Here is a 20,351-nt window from a genome sequence, read left to right as displayed (position 1 = left end):
TCCAAGTCACACGGCAGTAACTTTAACGTTGCGCTAAGGCTCCTCGTCCTACTCCTACTAGCAGAATGTTAATTAACTTAGTATAGAGGTTCCTACTAACAAAATATGTTACATTCTCTCCTTTTTATACAAATTTGAGGGAAATAGACTAAAGAGACAAATAGACTAAACTAATAAATTTTAGTTAATGAAGATGAATCAAATATTGTGGAATTGGCATTAGAGGACTAAGCTGGTTCAAATTGGTGGAAGAAACTAGAGAAAGTTCTCGACAAGCTTTGAAACCAATTTCCAAAAGATACAAGTTCTAAAAGAGACAAATTTTAAGTAATTTAAACTGCATCTCATGTTTGGGAACCCAGAATGATATTAATTTCTCAGTCTGTTTCTGCTGAACTCTCATTGAACTATTATGTTGGATATGTTGTTTAACTAATTCACTATCTGTATGATAGTAATCTTGCATCAAAAAAGGGTGTGAAATTTCTTATGTCCAATTTTTTGGTGATATTTGTTGAATCCTTGACCTTTTGGAACCTGGAATTCCAATTGCCACACTTCTATTCCACCAAATGAAGGAACACAAAACTAACTGAATTGAATATATTTCAAATTTCAAGCAAGTTGGATGTTCTGAGGCATATAGAAGAGAACCAGACATCTTTGTCAATCAGCCAGAATTGATTTCCGTCAAAAGGTTCATTGTTTCCCCACATTCTAGAAATAGCCTTTTTAGCCATGTTGAGGACACCTATTCCTGCACTGAATATCATAAAAAATATTCAGTCACAAAACAAATAAACAAATGCTTCAGAAACATAATTGGAGGATTTCCCTAATAGGGACTTCAATGTTCAAAAATGTACCAACAAGATTTCCATGTTTGAAAATGACCTAGAAGAGCCCCTAGGTGATATTTCCCTAATACCACTTAAATGTTTTGACCCCCCAAAAAAAAGTCTGGATGGCATAAGCACCTCTATGAAAACATTTTTTAGAAAGAAAATTGACATGTTAAATATTTGTTAACTTTCTTAGAAGCTTTTTCGGATCCAGCTAAATGATGATCATGTGAGGGCCCAGCTAGGTCATTTACAAAACTGGACACTTGCTTGAGAATTCTTCAGATTTTTTCCCTTTTAGGTAACTTTTTCCTAAACTAATTATAACATAATCCCACTAACAATAGCTAGATGCATTCTGTGTAACTCATTAAGTTGCAGACTGGACAAGTTGCAGGTTGAATCAGAACCATGTTTTGCCAAATTCATACTAAAAATTTGACATACGGATGCTTACAATAAAACAATATGGACATGGATCTATCTACCCGCACACCCAGATGCATCTACTATGGAATGCAAGGAAATCTACTATAGAATGCATAATCTACTCACAAAGTTTTATTAGCTGAGGCATTTTATATATACAATTAATACTGATGGAACAGGATATTCACAAAAAAAAAAAAATCGAGCACATAATGTGTGCATCTCAACATGCTTATTATGTTAATTGAAATGATTAGGAATTGTATTCATGAATTTTGGTGGATTTTAGTTGTAACAACAAAGTCAGCAACCATAGATTTAGTATACCTTCCAGCTCCTACCACAACAATTTTCTGCTTCATGAAATCATTTAGAGATTTTCCTTGTGCTCTCACAGCTCCAAGCAATCCAGCTAGTGCAACACCAGCAGTTCCCTGATGAAGAAGAGCATTTGACACAAAAAAAAAAAAGAAGAAAAAGAAGAAGAAAGCCTTCTAGAATACATTTTTTAGGGTCTGTTTATTTGGATGGAAAGTCAAGAGGGAGAGAGAAAGATCACAAATTACATATGGAACTCTGCATCTTTTGTTTCATTTCCCCTCCTCCCCCTCATATTTTTTATTCAAGTAAATGAAACTTTATTGTGATGAACAAAACCAACATTTCATATGACACGAGAGATGTCCTCGGGGAAGCAAAATACATGGTGGAGCTAGAGAAATAAACCTGGATATCATCATTGAACATACAAAATTTTTCACGATATCGTTGAAGAGTTTCAAAAGCCCACTTCATTTGGAAATCTTCAAACTGAAACAATAGAAACTCATCATGCAACAAAACAACAATATTACCATGCATTAGTTATAAATATCATCTGACCATTTAAACCTGAATGACTGCCTTCGGCCATCGTGCAAATGCTGCTTCCATAAATTCATCGACAATAGACAAATATTCATCTCCTTCTAGTCTTGGTTGTCGTAATCCTAAATCTTAAAAGAGATTACATATGTCAAATAGGTTATACGTACATACATCAATGTATGTGCTTTTTGAGATACATAAATGGATAGAACAATTTATAAGAGCAACACAGGAGAATCCACACATTGTAACTACCATGCGGCTATGGACAAGCACAGATATTAATAGACATCTAATTTCTCATTCTATTTACAACTTTGGACCAACAAAATGTGAGACTAAACTATTGACTCTAGCATTATATTTATAATTGTTTGCTAATGTAGGGATAGGCAGTATACAATATCTAATTCTTGATAAAGGAAATTAGTAGAGATATGTAGAAGCTAATGCAAGTTCTATGCTTTTACTAAGTGAAGTGATCCCCTTCCATTCCCACCTTGGCAGTCACCTAGACATTATAGTTTTAATTGTTTTCTAAAGTAGGTATGGACAGTATAAACTATCCAGTTCTTGATAAAGGATATTAATAGAAAAAGTGATCCCCTTCCATTCCCACCTTGGCAGTCACCTAGACTGCTTTTTAGTGTCCCCATGTTCTTTTTTCCTTCCCTCCCCACTTGTACTAAAATCTTGTTACCAACCATATTACTGTGCTCTGCAGCACAAAATGATGTGAGCAAGGTCCAACACTAAGTCTCCATACCGGCGAAAAAGGCTAGCAAGAAAAAAATTGGAGGTCTTGGCAGTTTTCCAAGGCCTCTAAAGTGTACAACATGTGGTCTTACCTCTCCTCTTACTCTTTCTTCATTCCTTTTTGTTCATCACCTGATGGGTGAAACACTATGTGCTCACATACCATATGTCATCTGACACTAGAACCATGTCCTTTGAGCAACCACTAAAACCTTGACACTTGGGGAAATTTTAAACCTTGCTTCCCATCACATTTTAACCATCCTCACAAGACATTCTTAATCTCTCGTTGTCAATATGCACCACCCTCATCCACACAGGTAGTTTTAAAGGTGATTGCATTTCTCTCACCACTTGTTGCTGCTACCATCCTATGCAAGTCTTGTTCATATTTGATTTAATGCTTGATTACCTGATTTAGTGTTTACAGTATTTACAGGTTGAAAAAATTATAAATTTCTAATATTTTCTCCTCTTAAAGTACAATACTATGACTTTCTCCTATCTTAAATCTTAAATTAAATATCTTTTATCAGCTAAACCAGTTGGTGGTTAATTTTTCTCTATGTTGATTGCAAGTTTATAGAATGCATTAGTTCTCCTGCCAATGTTTTCTATCTTATTCTAGATGTGAGAACTCAAGTATAATTTGACATTTTTTCATTTCATGAGTAATTATGAGACTTTCATTGATTCATTTTACTCTTATTTACCTTAAAAGAGAAAACACCAGTATCCTAATTTCTTTCTTTAAAAATCAACTAAATTGCTTTCCTCCATCTTTGCAAACTCCATGTTCTTGCATATAATCAGCTTGAGAAGAAAAGATATTATCTTCAGCGAACAAATCAATGTCTTCTATCTAGAGCATTGTGTCATCAAAGACGATCAAATGAGCACAAGTGTTGCATCATAGTTGACATCTACATCAAATCATGGTTTAATGTGTTATTCTGTGACTGTCGGCATGGGCAAAATATGTTATTTTGAATACTAATTGGCACGTGGAACATCCCAGCACAACTAAATTCCTTGTTCAAGTCGTCTGTGAGCACTATAATTGCACAAGGTCACAAGATCATGGGAAGAGGAGAAGAGACCTAAATCTAAGTGAACCTGAAGTCTAACGGGTGAAGGGGGCAACTAGTTGCAGTAGTCCACATTGGCAAAGGAGACAGTGGCCGAAGGTGGTTGAAGGGGGATTTCACGAGCTCTCTGAGGCTGATTCAACGAAGGTGAGACGACAAAGGTCTGATAGAGTTCAGCAGCCGCAATTTCTTCTTTTCATGATTAATTGAAGAATGGACGAAATAATTAATCGCCAATGTAACATATATTTATATACAAGTTTGGTTGTGTGTGTATCAATAAGTATATATGGTACAATTTTTCAAGTCAACTTGGCAATGGATGAGTTTCTTTCGGCCTCATAAAAGTATGCATAGGTTAGGTTCATAAATTATTATATCCTTTATAAAGATTAATTAAGATTATGTTAATTAATTTGTTATAAATTATATAACTTAATTAATTTTCGTCAGTAATACAAGTCAACTATCAATAAATAATCAATTATAATTATCACTAAATTATAATTAAATAAGTATATTATAAATAAATTATAATTAATAAGTAAATAATTAATTGCAATAAAACAGTTAACTCAGATTGTGATAAAAACAAAAATCATGGATTCCCAGTGTGTAGGATTAAGCTTTAAGCTTGGATTGGTTGGGACTCAAGTTGGACTAGAAAAGGGGTGAACATGTGCTTCTTCACATAACAAAACCTAAATCAGCATTTTCTGTAGTAAACCGGCAGGTTCAATGGAAATAAAAGATGGTTCATTGATAAAGTAGGGTTTTTTTATAGGTTCAGAAGGATCGCACCTTTTCTTCTCTTCTTTTATCCAGATCACAAGCCCAGCCCTTCATCACATGATGTCTCCTCCTCTTCCCGTCCATGAGCCTACCACCTCAACATTTTCCCATAGTTTAATCTCCCATCCATAGTGAGAATCTCTGAGTTTGAGCAGCTTTCCATGGAAAGCTTCCTCCATCTCTTATTATTCCTCTTTCTCCTTTTTTTCTTCCTCATGCACCTCACCATGGAAAGCCTCCTCCATCTCTTATTATTCCTCTTTCTCCTTCCTTTTATCTTCCTCATGCACCTCACCATGGAAAGATTCCTCCATATCTTATTATTCCTTTTTTTCTTCCTCGTGCACCTCTACTCTTCCCCACTCAGCATTTGGGTAAACAAATGGGTCTACCTCAAGCACATTTTTTATACACATACTCGCTCTATGTCGTGTCAAATGGCAACATAGGTACCGAAGCGCAAATTCCACATAGCCCTCTCCATAGGGGTGGTTCGGTATGGTTTACCGAATCCTAAACCGTATATCATATATCGTACAAAAAAGTTCGGTATAAAAAAAAATCATACTACCGAAATTCTGATATACTGAATTTTCGGCATGGTATAAATTTCATACCGTTTATATTAAAATTTCGATATCAATACGGTATATGTGGTATACCGATACTAAATCCATACCGATATCGAAAAATTCAGTATGGTATAATACCGTATCGAAATTTTTGATAATATCGTATATTTCGGTACGATATGTGCGGTATACTGAATTTTCGGTATTTTTCTCCATCCCTACCCATAGGTGATCTTATAGAGGGAATTTCATCATACTAACACTAATACCAAAGTTCCACTAGCACAAATCCCAAGGTTTCTCTCATGCTGTATTTGAAAACCTCAATGTATGAATGTACTGAACAACAATATATGGTACACTCTGATTTTATGTAATCATATATTACAGTTATATCATAGTACCACAGTTTTGAATTTTACAATATATTGTGGTTCTATACACAGCTTTAGAACTTAAAATTTCAATACTATGAATAAACAAAATTGACACTGTAATATATGACTAAAAACTATACCGTGTATTACAGTTTACTACATTTGTATACTGTGATTTTTCACATGCAGTAGAATAAAAACTTTTGGATTTGTACTAGTGGAGGTTTAGGATATAGTGTTTACATGAGGCAACCCCCTCCATAAGATCGCCTATGGAGGAGGCTCCATAGAATTTGTGTCCTAGCTACAACAGGGAGTTTCATTGAGTCCAAGAGGGAGTCCAAGTATCATAAATAATTAGTAAGATAGATGAGGAGTTTGAGTCAGACAGAAAAAAAAAAAAATTGAGGGAAGACAGTTTACATCTTTCAAAACTTCAGAAGATACTAGGGAAAAGATGAAATATATTCACAAATATACGCACAAAGCTTATCTTCAAGAAGTTTCTGATTATTGGTCCCAACATCCAGCATAACAGGTAGAATCTGCCATGTTGATAAAGAATGATATGTCATTCATTTGACTATGGAATTAAAAAGAAAGCATATTAGGCACCCATTACCGGAATAGATAAAAGACAAACTGTCATTTTCATAACTAGAAAAGATAACATAATCAATGCAAGGAATAGATAAACTGTCATTGTCATAGCTAGAAAAGAAATAGAAATTAACCATCTCTCTCATACATAAGAAAGCACCAACCCTGAAAGACACCATTAACTCAATGCTAAATGTTTATGAGCTGAAAAAAGACTAACCCTCTGTGGATTGATTCCAGCAGCTGCAACATAAATGTCAAGTTTTCCTATAGGAATTCCAATACCCTGAACTCCAAGATCACCAAGACCAAGAATCCGACTTCCATCAGTCACTACAATCATGTCTACCTAAAATAAATAAGATAATCACATTGTAAGCCACAATGAAAGTTTTTTTTTTCCTAAATTTGCCTAAAATTTACCAAAAGTTAAAGATCTATAAGAAAAAAAGGAAGAATATAGACATATTTTATAAAGCAAATGAAGAAAGGGATATTAATGCATGTATATGGGTAAAAGTGGTGCATAGTCTATAACTTTGATATTCAAACTTCGGCTCCCAATTTATACCGAACTGCAATATGAACTTCTTTTCCTTTCAATCAAAATGTCTTGTATTCATTATAAAGGTGTGAGCTAAGTAATTAAAATATAAAATATGTGTACCATTCCCAGAGATTCTATAGCTATTACAAACATTACATTCTACACCACATTTCATTAAACTATTCATTTCATCGAAGAACTGGCCCATCTACACAAGTTGCCTTTAGGGCAAGTTCTGCTGTGGATGCACAAGAAGTCATAAACATAGTGACTTAGCAGGAGACATTTTTTATCAACTTGGTTGAGCCCCACTGGTCATGGCATCATGCAGAATCATCTTATCATTTAGAGCATTTATCATCTTCCTTTGTTTCTTAAGAATATGACTACTTGGTGATGCAAATTTGGAAAAAAAAATTTAGTTTAATTAGCTGTTTAATTTGGTTATTTGGTAAACTCTCCAATTGAGGGGATATTGGTATTAAGGGTATTTGGTAGTATTTTTGTCCAAATGGTACACAATTTGTTTCATAAGTTGTTGAATATATTAGGTAAATGGGTATTTCTTACCCATTAGTTTTATTTTATTTTAAAAGTTTAGTTGCATTGAAGCCTTTAAAAGGGACCCCAACTCCCCTTTGAATTGGTAATATCTTCTTCTCGTGAAGTTTATTGACAGCATGGTATTCATAAATTAGTTTCAAGGTCAAAGACAGGTTGTTCAGTTTTATACTCCTCGCCCTCTTTCCTCTCTGTTCATGTTCCAATACCCCAGGGATATGTTGTCCATCTTTGACGCAAACCAAATATATGCCCTACTTTCCAACTTCCTCATCTCACTTGAACTACGTGATATTCGTTAGTCTCTGGTGCAAATTTCTTCCCATAGTTTTCAGTTGCCTCTTGCATGCCCTATTTTCTCCAATGGTGCAAATTAAATAATAAAGTGTCTCTATGTTCCAATATTTAGACTGATCATTGGCAAACTCATTTGTATAAGAGAGTGACTTGCTATTAGATTGACAACTCTTAGTCAACCCAAAAATGTTTACTAGCATATCGAGTGTTTCATGAAGCACACACTGATCACAACATATCTCAATTGACGTACTTAATTTTAGAAAAATATGGGTTAACTTCTAAAACATTTTCAATATCATTTGATAATGCTAATTCTAATACTGCAAGTACTGAAGAAGTTAAAATTGTATTTCATCCTATTATTTGTAGTTTATATTTTCATATTCGATGTGTTTATCATATTTTAAATTAATGCATCCAACATGGATTAAAAACTATAGAAAATCAAATTAGACCAATTAAAATTGTTATTTCATATTTGTGGTCATATTGTAGTATAATGAAACAATGGGGTGTTGTAAAATTAATAGAATGTGACCTGAAAATTTTCCACGTGATGTACCAACACGTTGGAATTCAACGTATAAATTACGACGAGATTCATTTCATTATAGAGAATTATTGTATTCATTTTTTACACAAAATGCTAATAAGACCAATGTACTTCTCATTTAGTTATAATGAATTTTTATAACATAGCTTTGATTTTAAATGAATATATCATAAATGAATTTTTATCTCCCTGCATTTAGCAATGAAAGCAAAATGAGAGAAATATTTTTATTATATTCATGATATTGATTTAGTTGTATTTGTTTTAGATTATAGACTTAAAATTAGATGTTTTGTATGAAATGTTAGTTATGTATTATAATGTTTTAATACCATTTAAAGATTCTTCTCTTGATCCTACTTTTATTGTGGCAAATATTAGAAAAAATTTATATGATATTTACAAAGACTATAGTTTAAAATACGGATTATAAGTTAATGTGGCTGAAACACAAAGTACTAATAGTGGTAATAGTAGTTCGAAACTCACGAAAGTACAACTTTTATTATGAGAACAGGTGAAATGTCCATAGGGATCTCCAAGTTCCAAATAGAAAGAATTATTTTATGACTTCTTTAGATTTTAGTGAAATATATAACGAGCTGGATTTCAATATTTTATGATGATGGTCGCAGAAAACCCAAAGATATCTCATCCTCTCTATCATATCAAAGAAGATTCTAGCTTGTCGAATGTCAACCGTTCTCGCAAAACAAATATTTAGTTTCGAAGGTAATATTTTAGATAAAAGACGATATATTTGTCTCTCAACTCTTTGGAAGCCCAAACATTACTTGACAAATAGACAAGAGCTAAAAAAGAATACAAGTAATGCAACTTTTGGAGGACGAGTTACACGATTTTGATACTAAAAGAACTACTACTATGGGAATGGAAAATAAAAGTGAGTAAACAATGTCACTTTCTAAGGTAATAAGGGTAAAAAGGTAAATGACCTACGTGCGTTTAGATTCTCCTACATCTAAGGGGATAAGTAGGCAACTTAAATAAGTTCAAACCGTTTTTTTTATTTTTCCAAATTTATAAATATTTTTTTAAAATTAAAATATAAATAATATTCTTGAACCATCCATGAACCTTGAAGCGACTTCAAATGTAATCGGCAGCACCAAATCATGAATCGTAATCACCTTTAAATGTTAAGGTTAATGATTGAGATTTTTCAAATCGTCAAATCAGCGGTTTCGAACTGTCGAACCATTGACTCAGGACGATGGTTGGGTCTAGCATTGACACCTCATTAACCATAGAAGCTAAGGGCAAGCTCACATCTAGATCTATTTTTCTAGCATACCACATGCATAGCAGAGGAATATTATTACAATTCATATGCATCCAATGTACCATTCGACGTTCCTAGATCATGCAAGGCGTAACACTTTAAAGATAACTAATAATTTTAATCTTTAATTGAAATCTAGTTCGACTTATATAGACTAAATTATGAATTAAGAATGTTATCCAAGACTAATATAATTAATAAGAGATTAATATTAATTATACTCTAAAAAACTTAATGATTAACTAGGGTTTAGTCTTAACCATATCGTGAACACTTGATTTAGTCATTATCAAGGTTTGAAATCTCGTTTGAGCATAGGTTTGGATCCACAAACGGAATGAGAATGTGTTGGTTGTGCTCATGTTAGTGCTAAGAAAGAACCTACGTTGAGGAGGAGAACTAGGTAGAGAGAAAACAAGGTGAAGGAAGAGAAGGAGATAGAGAACAACGTGTGCCTAACGTGTAAAAGAGAAAAAGATAATCTATTTCATATATAATAATCTACTTACATGTAGGTATTTATATATATAAGGAGGGAAAGAGAATCCTATAATTATAGCATGTCTATAAATCATTAATTACAATCAATCTTAATCCCTATAATCAATTTAATATAAATCAATCACGATCCCTACAATTAGGGGAATCTTTGGAAGTATTCCACACTCTCCTTCAAGCTGGAGCATATGTTAATCATATTCAGCTTGTCACAAAGTTCTGAGAATCGTTTTCCTCGTAATGCTTTAGTGAAGACATCGGCAACTTGGTTGGATGATGATGTGAATGGAGAGGCAATTTTCTAACTCATTACACACTCGCGAATAAAGTGACAGACAACCTCAATATGCTCAGTCCTATGATAAAAAACTAAGTTACTTGCAATGTGAATAACTGCTTGGTTATGACATTGACAGTGATTCATTGTAGGTGAATCCTAATTCTTCAAGCAAATTCTTCAATCATAACATCTTGATTACAATGTGATCCATGACTCTGTACTTGGCTTCGGCAGTCGACCTAGCAACAACAGTTTGTTTCTTACTTCGTCATGTTACTAGATTTCCACTATATAAGTGCAATACCCAGAAGTGGACCATATGTTGGTCTTAGATCCATCATAGTCGGCATCAAAATAAGTTTCAATATGTAGGTGCACATTTCTCTTAAATGACACTCCTTTTCCAGAAGATTTCTTAATGTACTTAAGAATTCTGATAGCGACATCCTAGTAAACTTGCTTCGGTTTATCCATAAAACGACTAACTCTTCCAACTGCAAAGGAGATGTCAGGTCTCGTTACTGTTTAGTAGATGAGTTTCCCAACAAGCCGCCTATATTTTACTTTATCCTAAAAAACTCTCTAGTATCATTCCAAACACTTGAATTGATATCCATAGGCATATCAATAGACTTTGTTCCAAGCAAACCAATTTCTTTGAGTAAATCTGTAGCATACTTCCGTTGGCATAATGAAACTCCAGATTTGTTGTGAGCAATTTTAATTCTCAAGAAATACTTAGGACATCTCATATCCCTCGTCACAAGATATTGTTGCAAATACTTCTTAGTTTCGTCTATCCCACCTATATCACTGTCGGATATTAAGATGTCATTAACATAAACAATAAACACGGTAATCTCATTCGTACTATGCCGTACAAACATAGAATGATCCGATTTGCACTGTTTGAAGCCAACAACACTAATTATATTACTAAATTTATCAAACCAACCTCTCGAACTTTGTTTAAGACCATAAATAACCTTTTTAAGTCTGCAAATTATAGTAACATTCTCCCTCTAAGCAACATACCGTAGAAGTTGCTCCATAAACACGGTCTCGTGCAAATTTAAACATAGTCTTGTGCAAATCGCCATAAAGAAAAGCATTCTTCACATCTAGTTGATATATTGGCCAAGATTGATTGACAGCCAAGGAGAATATAACTCTAATAAAATCCAGGCGAGCAATACGAGAGAATGTCTCGAAGTAATCAACACTGTGTAAATTCTTTGGCCACTAGACGAGTTTTGTATCAATCAATAATACCGTCAGCTTTAAATTTCAGAGTAAATACCCAATGACAGGCAACAATATCAATAAAAGGTGGTGCAACCACTAGCTCCCAAGCACCACGAGAGATAAGGGCAGACATTTCCCATCCATTGTTGTTTGCCAAGCCGAGTGTTGATAAGCCTCAAAGTAAATAGTTGGAACTTCTGTAGATGGAGAAATAGCAAAAGCATGAAACGCATAACCAAGGTAATCAAATGAGATATGATTAGACAAAGGATGAGTAGTGCAAGACTGAATACCTTTACGAAGAGCAATAGACAGATCAATATTGGAGGGGCGAGGAACATAAGGAGCTATAGGAAGAGGATGTGAGGGACATGAATCTGATTCTGGCCGAGCACGCATCGTGTACACCTACAATGGTTTAGGAGACGGAGCATCTATAGTGGGAGACACAGATGGTGGGATAGGTAATGGAAGAGAAATACTAATGTATCATGTGACTGAGCTACACGGGGGAAAGTATGGTTGGGACTCAAAAAATATAACTTCATCACAGGTGTAACTACGTTTTGTGAATGTGTCAAAACAACGATATCCTTTTTGTGTGCGAGAATATCCAAGCAGGATGCATTTAATAGAGTGAGGAGACAATTTATCCAAGTAGGCGTAAAATTATAAATAAAACAAACACAACCAAATATACGAGGAGGCAAAGAGAAAAGAGATTTGTCAAGATGAAGATAAAAGAAGGGGATATCATCCTATTTATGAGAAAACAAGTTGTGAGAATAACATCACCCCCCAAAAACTTAGGAACATGCATGTGACAAAGAAGAGTATGACCTACATCCAAAATATGACGGTGTATGCGTTCAACAACTCCATTTTATTGGGAAGTGTATGAACAAGAGGTTTGATGAATTATGCCATGAGAATCACATAATGTAGGCATTGTAGTGAACTCAAGTGCATTATCGGTACAAAGAATGCGCAAGGCAACGTAATATTGAGTTTTTATTTCATTATAAAATGATGTCAACACCTTAGGAACCTCACTCCTACTTTTGAGTAAATATAATCAAGTCATGCGAGAATAATCATCAACAAAAATTATAAAATACTGAAAACCTCCTCTCGACTCAATTATACTAGGTCCCCAAACATCCGAATAAACAAGTTCAAATGCAAAAGAACTACGTTTATCAACTCTAGAAGGAAAAGAAGTACAATGGTGTTTGCCGAACTCATAGGATTCGTATTGGAAATCAGTAGAAGGAACGGGAACTAAACTTTTGAGAGCGAAAAAAGATGGGTGACCTAGATGACAATGTCGCTAATAAGGAGACACAGTTCCTGAGAGTGTCTGGGAACTTGCAGGTGTAACCGAATCCAGATAGTATACGTCAACATTCTCATGTCCTCCACCAATCATCCTCTTCGTGTGTAAGTCTTGAAAAATACAATAGGATGGATAAAAAGATACGGTGAGATTTTGTTACCTAGCTTATGGACAGTAAACTAATAGAAAATTTAGGTGCAAAGAGAACATTATACAACAACAACAACCAAGCATTTTCCCACTAGGTGGGGTCGGTTGTATGAATCCTTTTACGCCATTGAGCTCTATCTCCTATTATATCATCATCTATATTTAAATAAATTTTATCTTGTTTTATTATTGCTAACCAAGTCTTTTTTGGTCTTCCTCTTCCTCGTTTGATATGCATGTTTATCATAGTTTCACATCGCCTAACTGGAGCATTTATTGGTCGTCTAATACATGTTCGTACCATCTTAAATGTGTCTTTCGGAGTTTTTCCTCAATAGATGCAACTCCGACTTTCTCTCTAATGCTCTCATTTCTTATTTTGTCCATCTTCGTATGTCCACACATCCACCTTAACATCCTCATCTCTGCAACTCTCATCTTCTGCTCATGTGCTCGAGTCATAGCCCAACATTCAGCTTCATATAACATAGCAAGTCTAACTGCGGTTTTATAGAACTTACCTTTAAGTTTAAGAGGTACTTTACGGTCACATAAAACACTCGGCGCTCCCCTCCATTTCACCCATCCTGCTTGTATTCTATGTAAGACATCTCTCTCGATCTCTCCATCATTTTGTAAAAATGATCCTAAATACTTAAATCTCAACGACTCGTCCTCTCCTATCTTAACAATTGTTTCATTACTTCTAATATCACTTAAATTTCATATATTCTGTCTTTAATCTACTAAGCTTAAAACCTTTCCTTCTAGTATTTCCCTCAAAGATTCTAGTTTAGCATTTACTCCTTCACGTGTCTCATCTACCAAAATAATATCATTTGTAAACAACATGCATTGTACTATGTCCATGATTAGTGCAAAAAGATAGATACTTAGAAATGATCCTTAATGTAACCTTATCTTTATTGAAAATGTTTCAGTTACTCCGCCTATTCACTTGTTACATCCTCATATATATCCTTAATTAGTTCAATATATGTTACGCTAACACCTCTCTTTTCTAAAATTCTCCATATAATTTCTCTTGGAACTCTATCGTAAGCTTTTTCTAAGTCAATGAATACCATGTGTAGATCTTGTTTTTGCTCTCGATATTTTTCAATTAATTGTCTAAGAAGATGTATAACTTCTATTGTCAACCTTCCAGGCATGCACCCAAATTGATTTTCTGTCACTGTGGTCTCCTTCCTTAATCTTTTTCCTATTACTTTTTCCCAAAGTTTCATAGTATGACTCATTAGTTTAATACCCCTATAGTTTGCACAATTTTATATATCTCCCTTGTTCTTATATAAGGGAACTAGAGTACTTATCCTCCATTGATCAGGCATTTTTTTCGTTTTTAATATCATGTTAAATAATTTTGTAAGTCATTTAATACCTTGTTTCCCTAAGCACTTCCATACCTCTATCAGAACATCATTTGGTCTAACGATTTTTCCATTGTACATCTCATTTAAAGTTTGTTTTACTTCAGAAGTTTGAATTCTACGATAAAAATTAAAATTTCTATGCTCATTTGACCTAATTAAATTACCTAAATTAAGTTGATCACCTAAACCTTCATTAAAAAGTTGATGAAAATACCTCTTTCATCGCTCTTTTATTTCTCCATCGTTTACTAATACCCTATTACATTCATCTTTAATACATTTTATTTTGCTAAGATCTCTTGTTTTCCTTTCTCTCACTTTAGCTATTCTATAAATGTCTCTTTCCCCTTCTTTTGTATCCAAATTTTGATTTAACCGTTCAAAAGTTTCTTTTTTTACTTCACTCACTACTTTCTTAGCTTCTTTCTTGGCTATTGTATATTTTTTTTAAGTTTTCCTCGTTCTTACAAATATATAATTCCTTATAAGCTATTCGTTTTTCCTTCACGTTCTCTTGTACTTTCTTATTCCACCACCAAGATTCTTTACTTAGTGGTGCATGTCTCTTTGACTCACCGAGTACACTTTTAGCTACTATTTTTAACTTTGATACCATCTTATCCCATATTGTATTAGAGTCATCATATATTTCACCTAATGTTTGTACTTCTACCTTCTCCTTAAATATATTTTGCTTCTCATCCTTTAACTTCCACCACTTAATTATAGGAATTGTATATATTTTCTTTCTATTAATACTATGTTTGAGGCGTATATCCAACACTACTACCCTATGTTGGGTAGTTAAGCTTTGATGACTTTACAATCTTTACAAATCTTTCTATCCTTCTTCCTAACCATAAGAAAGTCAATTTGTGATTTATTATTCCCACTTTTGAATGTGACTAAGTGTTCTTCTCGTTTCTTAAAAAACGTATTAGCTAATATAAGGTCATATACTATCGCAAAATCTAATATAGTTTTCCCTTTCTCATTCCTCATTCCAAACTCATAACTCACATGTACTCTCTCATATTCCTCATTTTTCACTCCGATATGCCCATTTAGATCACCTTCTATTAAAATCATTTCATTTGGTGGAATATTTTGTAATATTTCATCTAAGTCCTCCCAAAACCTTGATTTGGTAGTTTCATCTAATCATACTTGTGGTGCATATACGCTAATTATGTTCATAGTTTCTTTCACCACTATTATCTTAAGGGTTATAATTCTATCCCCTTTTCTAACTACTCCTACAACTTCATCCTTTAACAAACTATCTACAATAATACCCACTACATTTCTTGCTTTACTCTTTCCCGTGTACCATAACTTAAAACCCGAGTTCTCTATCATCTTTGCCTTCTCGCCTGTCAATTTTGTCCCTTGTACACACAAAATACTAATTTTTCTCCTAATCATCATATCTACTACCTCCATTGATTTACCAGTGAGAGTTCCTATGTTCCATGTTCCAAATCTTAGATTATTAATTTTCCTATTATATTTGTTCTTATCCAACCTATGGTGTGAGAACTCTTGCTTATTTAACACTATACCCAAGTTCTCATGGAGATGTAGCGGTCCTTGCTGAGACGTTACAGTCAGACCCTGTAACGCGAACTCTTACATATTTATCACTACACCCGAGTTCTGGAGATGTAGCGGTCCTTGCTGAGACATTAAAGTCGGACCCTGCAACGCGTTCCTTCCGGGGAATAACCTAGCATTAACACAATAGTTTAATGGATTCATTCATTAAATATTTACCATAGCTTAACGCTGGCTGGCAACCTAACGCAACCCTCCTCCTTTATCCGGGCTTGGAACATTATCAAGAGTGATATTTGCAGTGGACTTGACAGCATCGCTTCCCATAATCAAAGAATAGGTGTCATTGGCTAGACGGACAGGTGATAAAGATGAGAAAACAAAAGAAGAAGAGAAAATAGACTTGTAACCAATAATATGAGCAGACTCACCGGAATCCAACATCCAAGACTTATCACAAGACACAGCAAACATACCTGGAGAAGATGAGGCAGTAGTGGTAGAGGGAATGCTAGCAGAAGAGCGAAGCAATATTTCATAATCAGTACGAGAAACAGAGACCACATCATCATGATCGTCAGTGTCCAGTGAAGGAGTTGATAGTTCGGTAGATACATTATTAGCCCAATCAAGTTTACCAAATTTCGCCCAACACTTCTCGGAGGCATGATTGGAACGACCACATTGAACACACGAACTGCTACTCCTGGTGGTATTAGTTCCACGACCGTGACTACTACTACGACCCCGAAAGAACCCCTGACCGTAAGCCACCATAGTCGAAGTGTCAAAAAATGAGGAAAAACTAATGTGAGGACGGATCGTGGTCACACAAAGAACCCGAGACAGAGCATTCGATAACGTAGGAATGTTATCACATACCAACAGATTATCCCGAACCAGTCATAAGTGGAATCCAAACCGGATAGAAGTGGATAGGAACTTCATAGCCAAGAATTCCTCCCACTGATTCTTTTGTGTCTAAGCGTCACAAGAGAGAGGATGGTATAACAGAATTTCATCAGCAACCCCCTTAAGAGTAGCAAAATAATTACTAATAGATCGGCCATCCTGGCAAAGAGAGAAGAGTTTTTTATATAATTTGAAAACACAAAAACGTTCATGTCATCCGAATATATGCCATGTAAGCCATCCCACATCTCCTTGGCAGTTTCCACGGACATAACATTAGTGCTCACGGACTCCTCCATGCTGTTGAGAAGCCAAGTCATAACAGAACAGTCTGAATATTTTGGATCTTTAGGGTAAGGAGGGTCGGACATAATATGTTCCTTCTTCTTGTAAGACCCCGGAATAATTCAAACAAACGTGACCACAAGAGATAGTTGGTCTCATTCAATTTAATAGTGCTAGCCAAATTGGGTTTAGAATCTGAAGACCTCATCGTAGGAGGAAATCAAAGGCAGAACCTGAGTAGTAGCAAATTAGGGCAACGCTGGTTGCAGTATGAGGCGGCAGCAATAGGGTTTAGGGCAATAGCAACAGGAGGAGTAACAAGAGGCGGCAGCGCTGGCTGATCCAGGCAGTAGGCAACGATAGTAGAAGGCGGTGGCAACAACATGAAGCAACAACACTAGACGACAGTAGCAACAGGCGGCGGTAGTAGCAGAAGGCGCAACAATAGTAGTAGCGGCAGGAAAAACAAAACTAGGTCAGAAGGAGAACCTGCTCTTATACCATGTAAAAGAGAAAAAGATAATCTATTTCATATACAATAATCTGCTTACGTGTAGGTATTTATATACAAAAGGAGGAAAAAAAGATCCTATAATTATGGTATGTCTATCAATCATTAGTTACAATCAATCTGAAGCTCTATAATCAAGCTAATCTAAATCAATCATGATCCCTATAATTAAGGGAATCGTTGGCAGTATTCAACATGGAGCATTAGCATCATTGGAAACACTTGCAAGATTGTCTTGTTAAGGCTTCGAAGCCTCATCATCAGTAGCAAGATAGAGAATGAGTCAAAAGAGGATGTCTCCTACCTCACTATGCATCAGGGAGTCTTGCAAAGCCTTCCATTGGGAGGCCTCACCTACCTCATCGTGCGTTAGGAAATTTTACAAAGCCTCACAAACACCTCTTCTAATATTTGGAATATCAATCCACTATTATGAGATTGAACAAAGATTATTGAATTTCTCTATTTCTTGAGGAGGCTAGATTCATGGCACAATATATTCCCGGCTGGCATTAACTAAGAGTGTCGTCTCGAGATTATTAATCATCCATGCATGGTTAACTCCCACTGTCCCACATGAGTATGCACTCAGCTAAGCAAGCTAAGGAAAGGATTCTTTTGGCATCATAGCTCTAGCACTCAATCTTTGGTACACTATCTTGTAGTTGGAATCTTATTTGCAAGCCTACCACTCTTGGAAGTCTGGACATCTTGAACAACCAAGATTATAACTTAACTTTATTGTGCAAAGGACGGTGGGAATTTGGCAACTCTAATAATTTTTGGCTATTTATTGTTAGTTGATCATATTTTTCCATGAGCTCTTGGGAAACAAAAACACTGGATCAGAATTGGTCCCAAATATGGAGACATCTTTGGCTGGTTAGAAATTTTTGTGCAGCTAACATTAGTGTTGAGGTGTCCAGATTTTCAAACTCTATCCTTTTCACCTGAAATATGACTATCACTTGATATCTGCATGCCAAAAAGCCTATTTCAATTTTTGCCACACTTACAATCACACCTGGATGCACTTTATTTAGGTGCAAAGGTGTAGTCATCTTCAGCTCAGACCATTTTTGCTTAAAGAAGCTTCTTCACCATTGGAGGGAAACGCTATGACTCTCGAAATGTAGAATTTCTATGGTGATTCTCAATATCTACATGATATGTTTCTTCAAGTTGAGGATGCAAAAGTCTCTTCGATTGTGATCCAATCAATTCTTTAATTGTGATCAAGTTGAGGTTCAAATTCGGTCTTTGATTGGAATGATACTATCTCGGCATCATGTCACCGACATTTTGATGTATGGTACTCGTGAAAAATTGGAGGAGAAAGAAGATGAAAAAGAAAAAGAATAAAATAAGACAACTATATAATTAAGTTCGAACTTGAATTTTGTGTTGCATTTAGAATGGTACAATTTTGACCATGGTTTAAAATCTCAACCCATGTCGAGATTTCGGTCCTACGAACAATACAGTTTCGGTACCATATCGTGCTATGCCAACATAGTTTCGGTATTTTTAAACATACAATATATTAAGTAAAAAAATATTTAAAAAAAGGATAATTTTATTAGTCCTTGATTAAGTCTATTTAAATTATCTCAATCATAACTAGGAGTTAATTAAAATTATTAACCTAGAGTTTTTAATTAAACCTAGGTTCTGCCCCCGTTCCCCTATTCCACACTACGCATCATTGGCGGCCTCCCTCTGGGCCAACGTGACACCTTCAAAGGCGTCGCAAGGGCCGCGCAACGCCTCTGAACACGTCGCCAAGCTAGTGTGAGGCCTCCGGACGTGTCGTCAAGCTAGCGCGAGGCCTCCGGACGTGTCACCAAGCCAACGCAATGCTTCCAAACACGTCATCAAACCCACGCAACACCTCCGGGCCCGGCTACGCATCCACGGGGCCTCGAGGTGTGCTGACACTTGTGCCGATGTCGATCGGTGAGTGAAACGAAATGTTTCGCTTGTATCAGGCAAAACAAAACGAGATTTGAAACCATGGTTTTGACATTGTCTTAATGAACATAAGCTAAGAAAAATAAGATTGTCTCAATTTATCTTGACCTGGGTTAAACATCACAAAGGGTGCAAATATCAAGACGATTGATACGTCAAGAGGCATTGTTTGTGTTGAACAAAAATGTAAGAAACTCACTCCGAAACATGAACAAAATAGATTCGGAAGAAAAGTGGAATAAACATTTAAGAATAAATTTATTACACTTTAAAACTAATCTGCCCCTTAACACTTAATGACCATTGACTTGATAGTCTCCTAGTTAGAGATGTTCTTTCAAACTTCTATTATTTGACTAATATGCTATTTGGCAAATCATCATAAATTCTTTAGTAATTTCAATATCAGTCAAAAATTAATAAACAAAAGTAAGCCTTTATTAAGAAATTTTATGATGACAACTGTCACTTCATATCTCACATCATAAGTAATACTAGCATATCAACTTTCTTTTACAACACTCTTCTAATAAACTCTTATCACTTGGAATTGATGAGCTAGTTTTTGTTTCATCTCATAAGGATCCATAATTATTTTAAAATTCTCCAATTAAACTCTAAACCAGCA

The 20,351-nt window shown here is 35.1% G+C and overlaps 1 protein-coding gene across 1 annotated transcript in view; it reads right to left on the bottom strand.

Moving 5' to 3' along the window:
- The window catches only part of LOC121989327 (NAD-dependent malic enzyme 59 kDa isoform, mitochondrial-like), a 32,186-nt gene that overhangs the window by 8,560 nt on the left and 3,275 nt on the right, over positions 1-20,351 (bottom strand). Inside the window, exons 5-10 of the mRNA XM_042543307.1 lie at positions 6,544-6,672; positions 6,208-6,268; positions 2,163-2,266; positions 1,998-2,081; positions 1,599-1,705; positions 660-762 (exon numbers count right to left, since the gene is read on the bottom strand). Of these exons, the coding sequence (XP_042399241.1) occupies positions 660-762; positions 1,599-1,705; positions 1,998-2,081; positions 2,163-2,266; positions 6,208-6,268; positions 6,544-6,672 (588 nt within the window). The remainder of the gene's footprint in view (positions 1-659; positions 763-1,598; positions 1,706-1,997; positions 2,082-2,162; positions 2,267-6,207; positions 6,269-6,543; positions 6,673-20,351) is intronic.

Source organism: Zingiber officinale, chromosome 6B (genome assembly GCF_018446385.1).
Source record: "Zingiber officinale cultivar Zhangliang chromosome 6B, Zo_v1.1, whole genome shotgun sequence".
Classification (NCBI taxonomy): Eukaryota; Viridiplantae; Streptophyta; class Magnoliopsida; order Zingiberales; family Zingiberaceae; genus Zingiber; species Zingiber officinale.
This window is presented reverse-complemented; position numbering and strand designations above follow the sequence as displayed.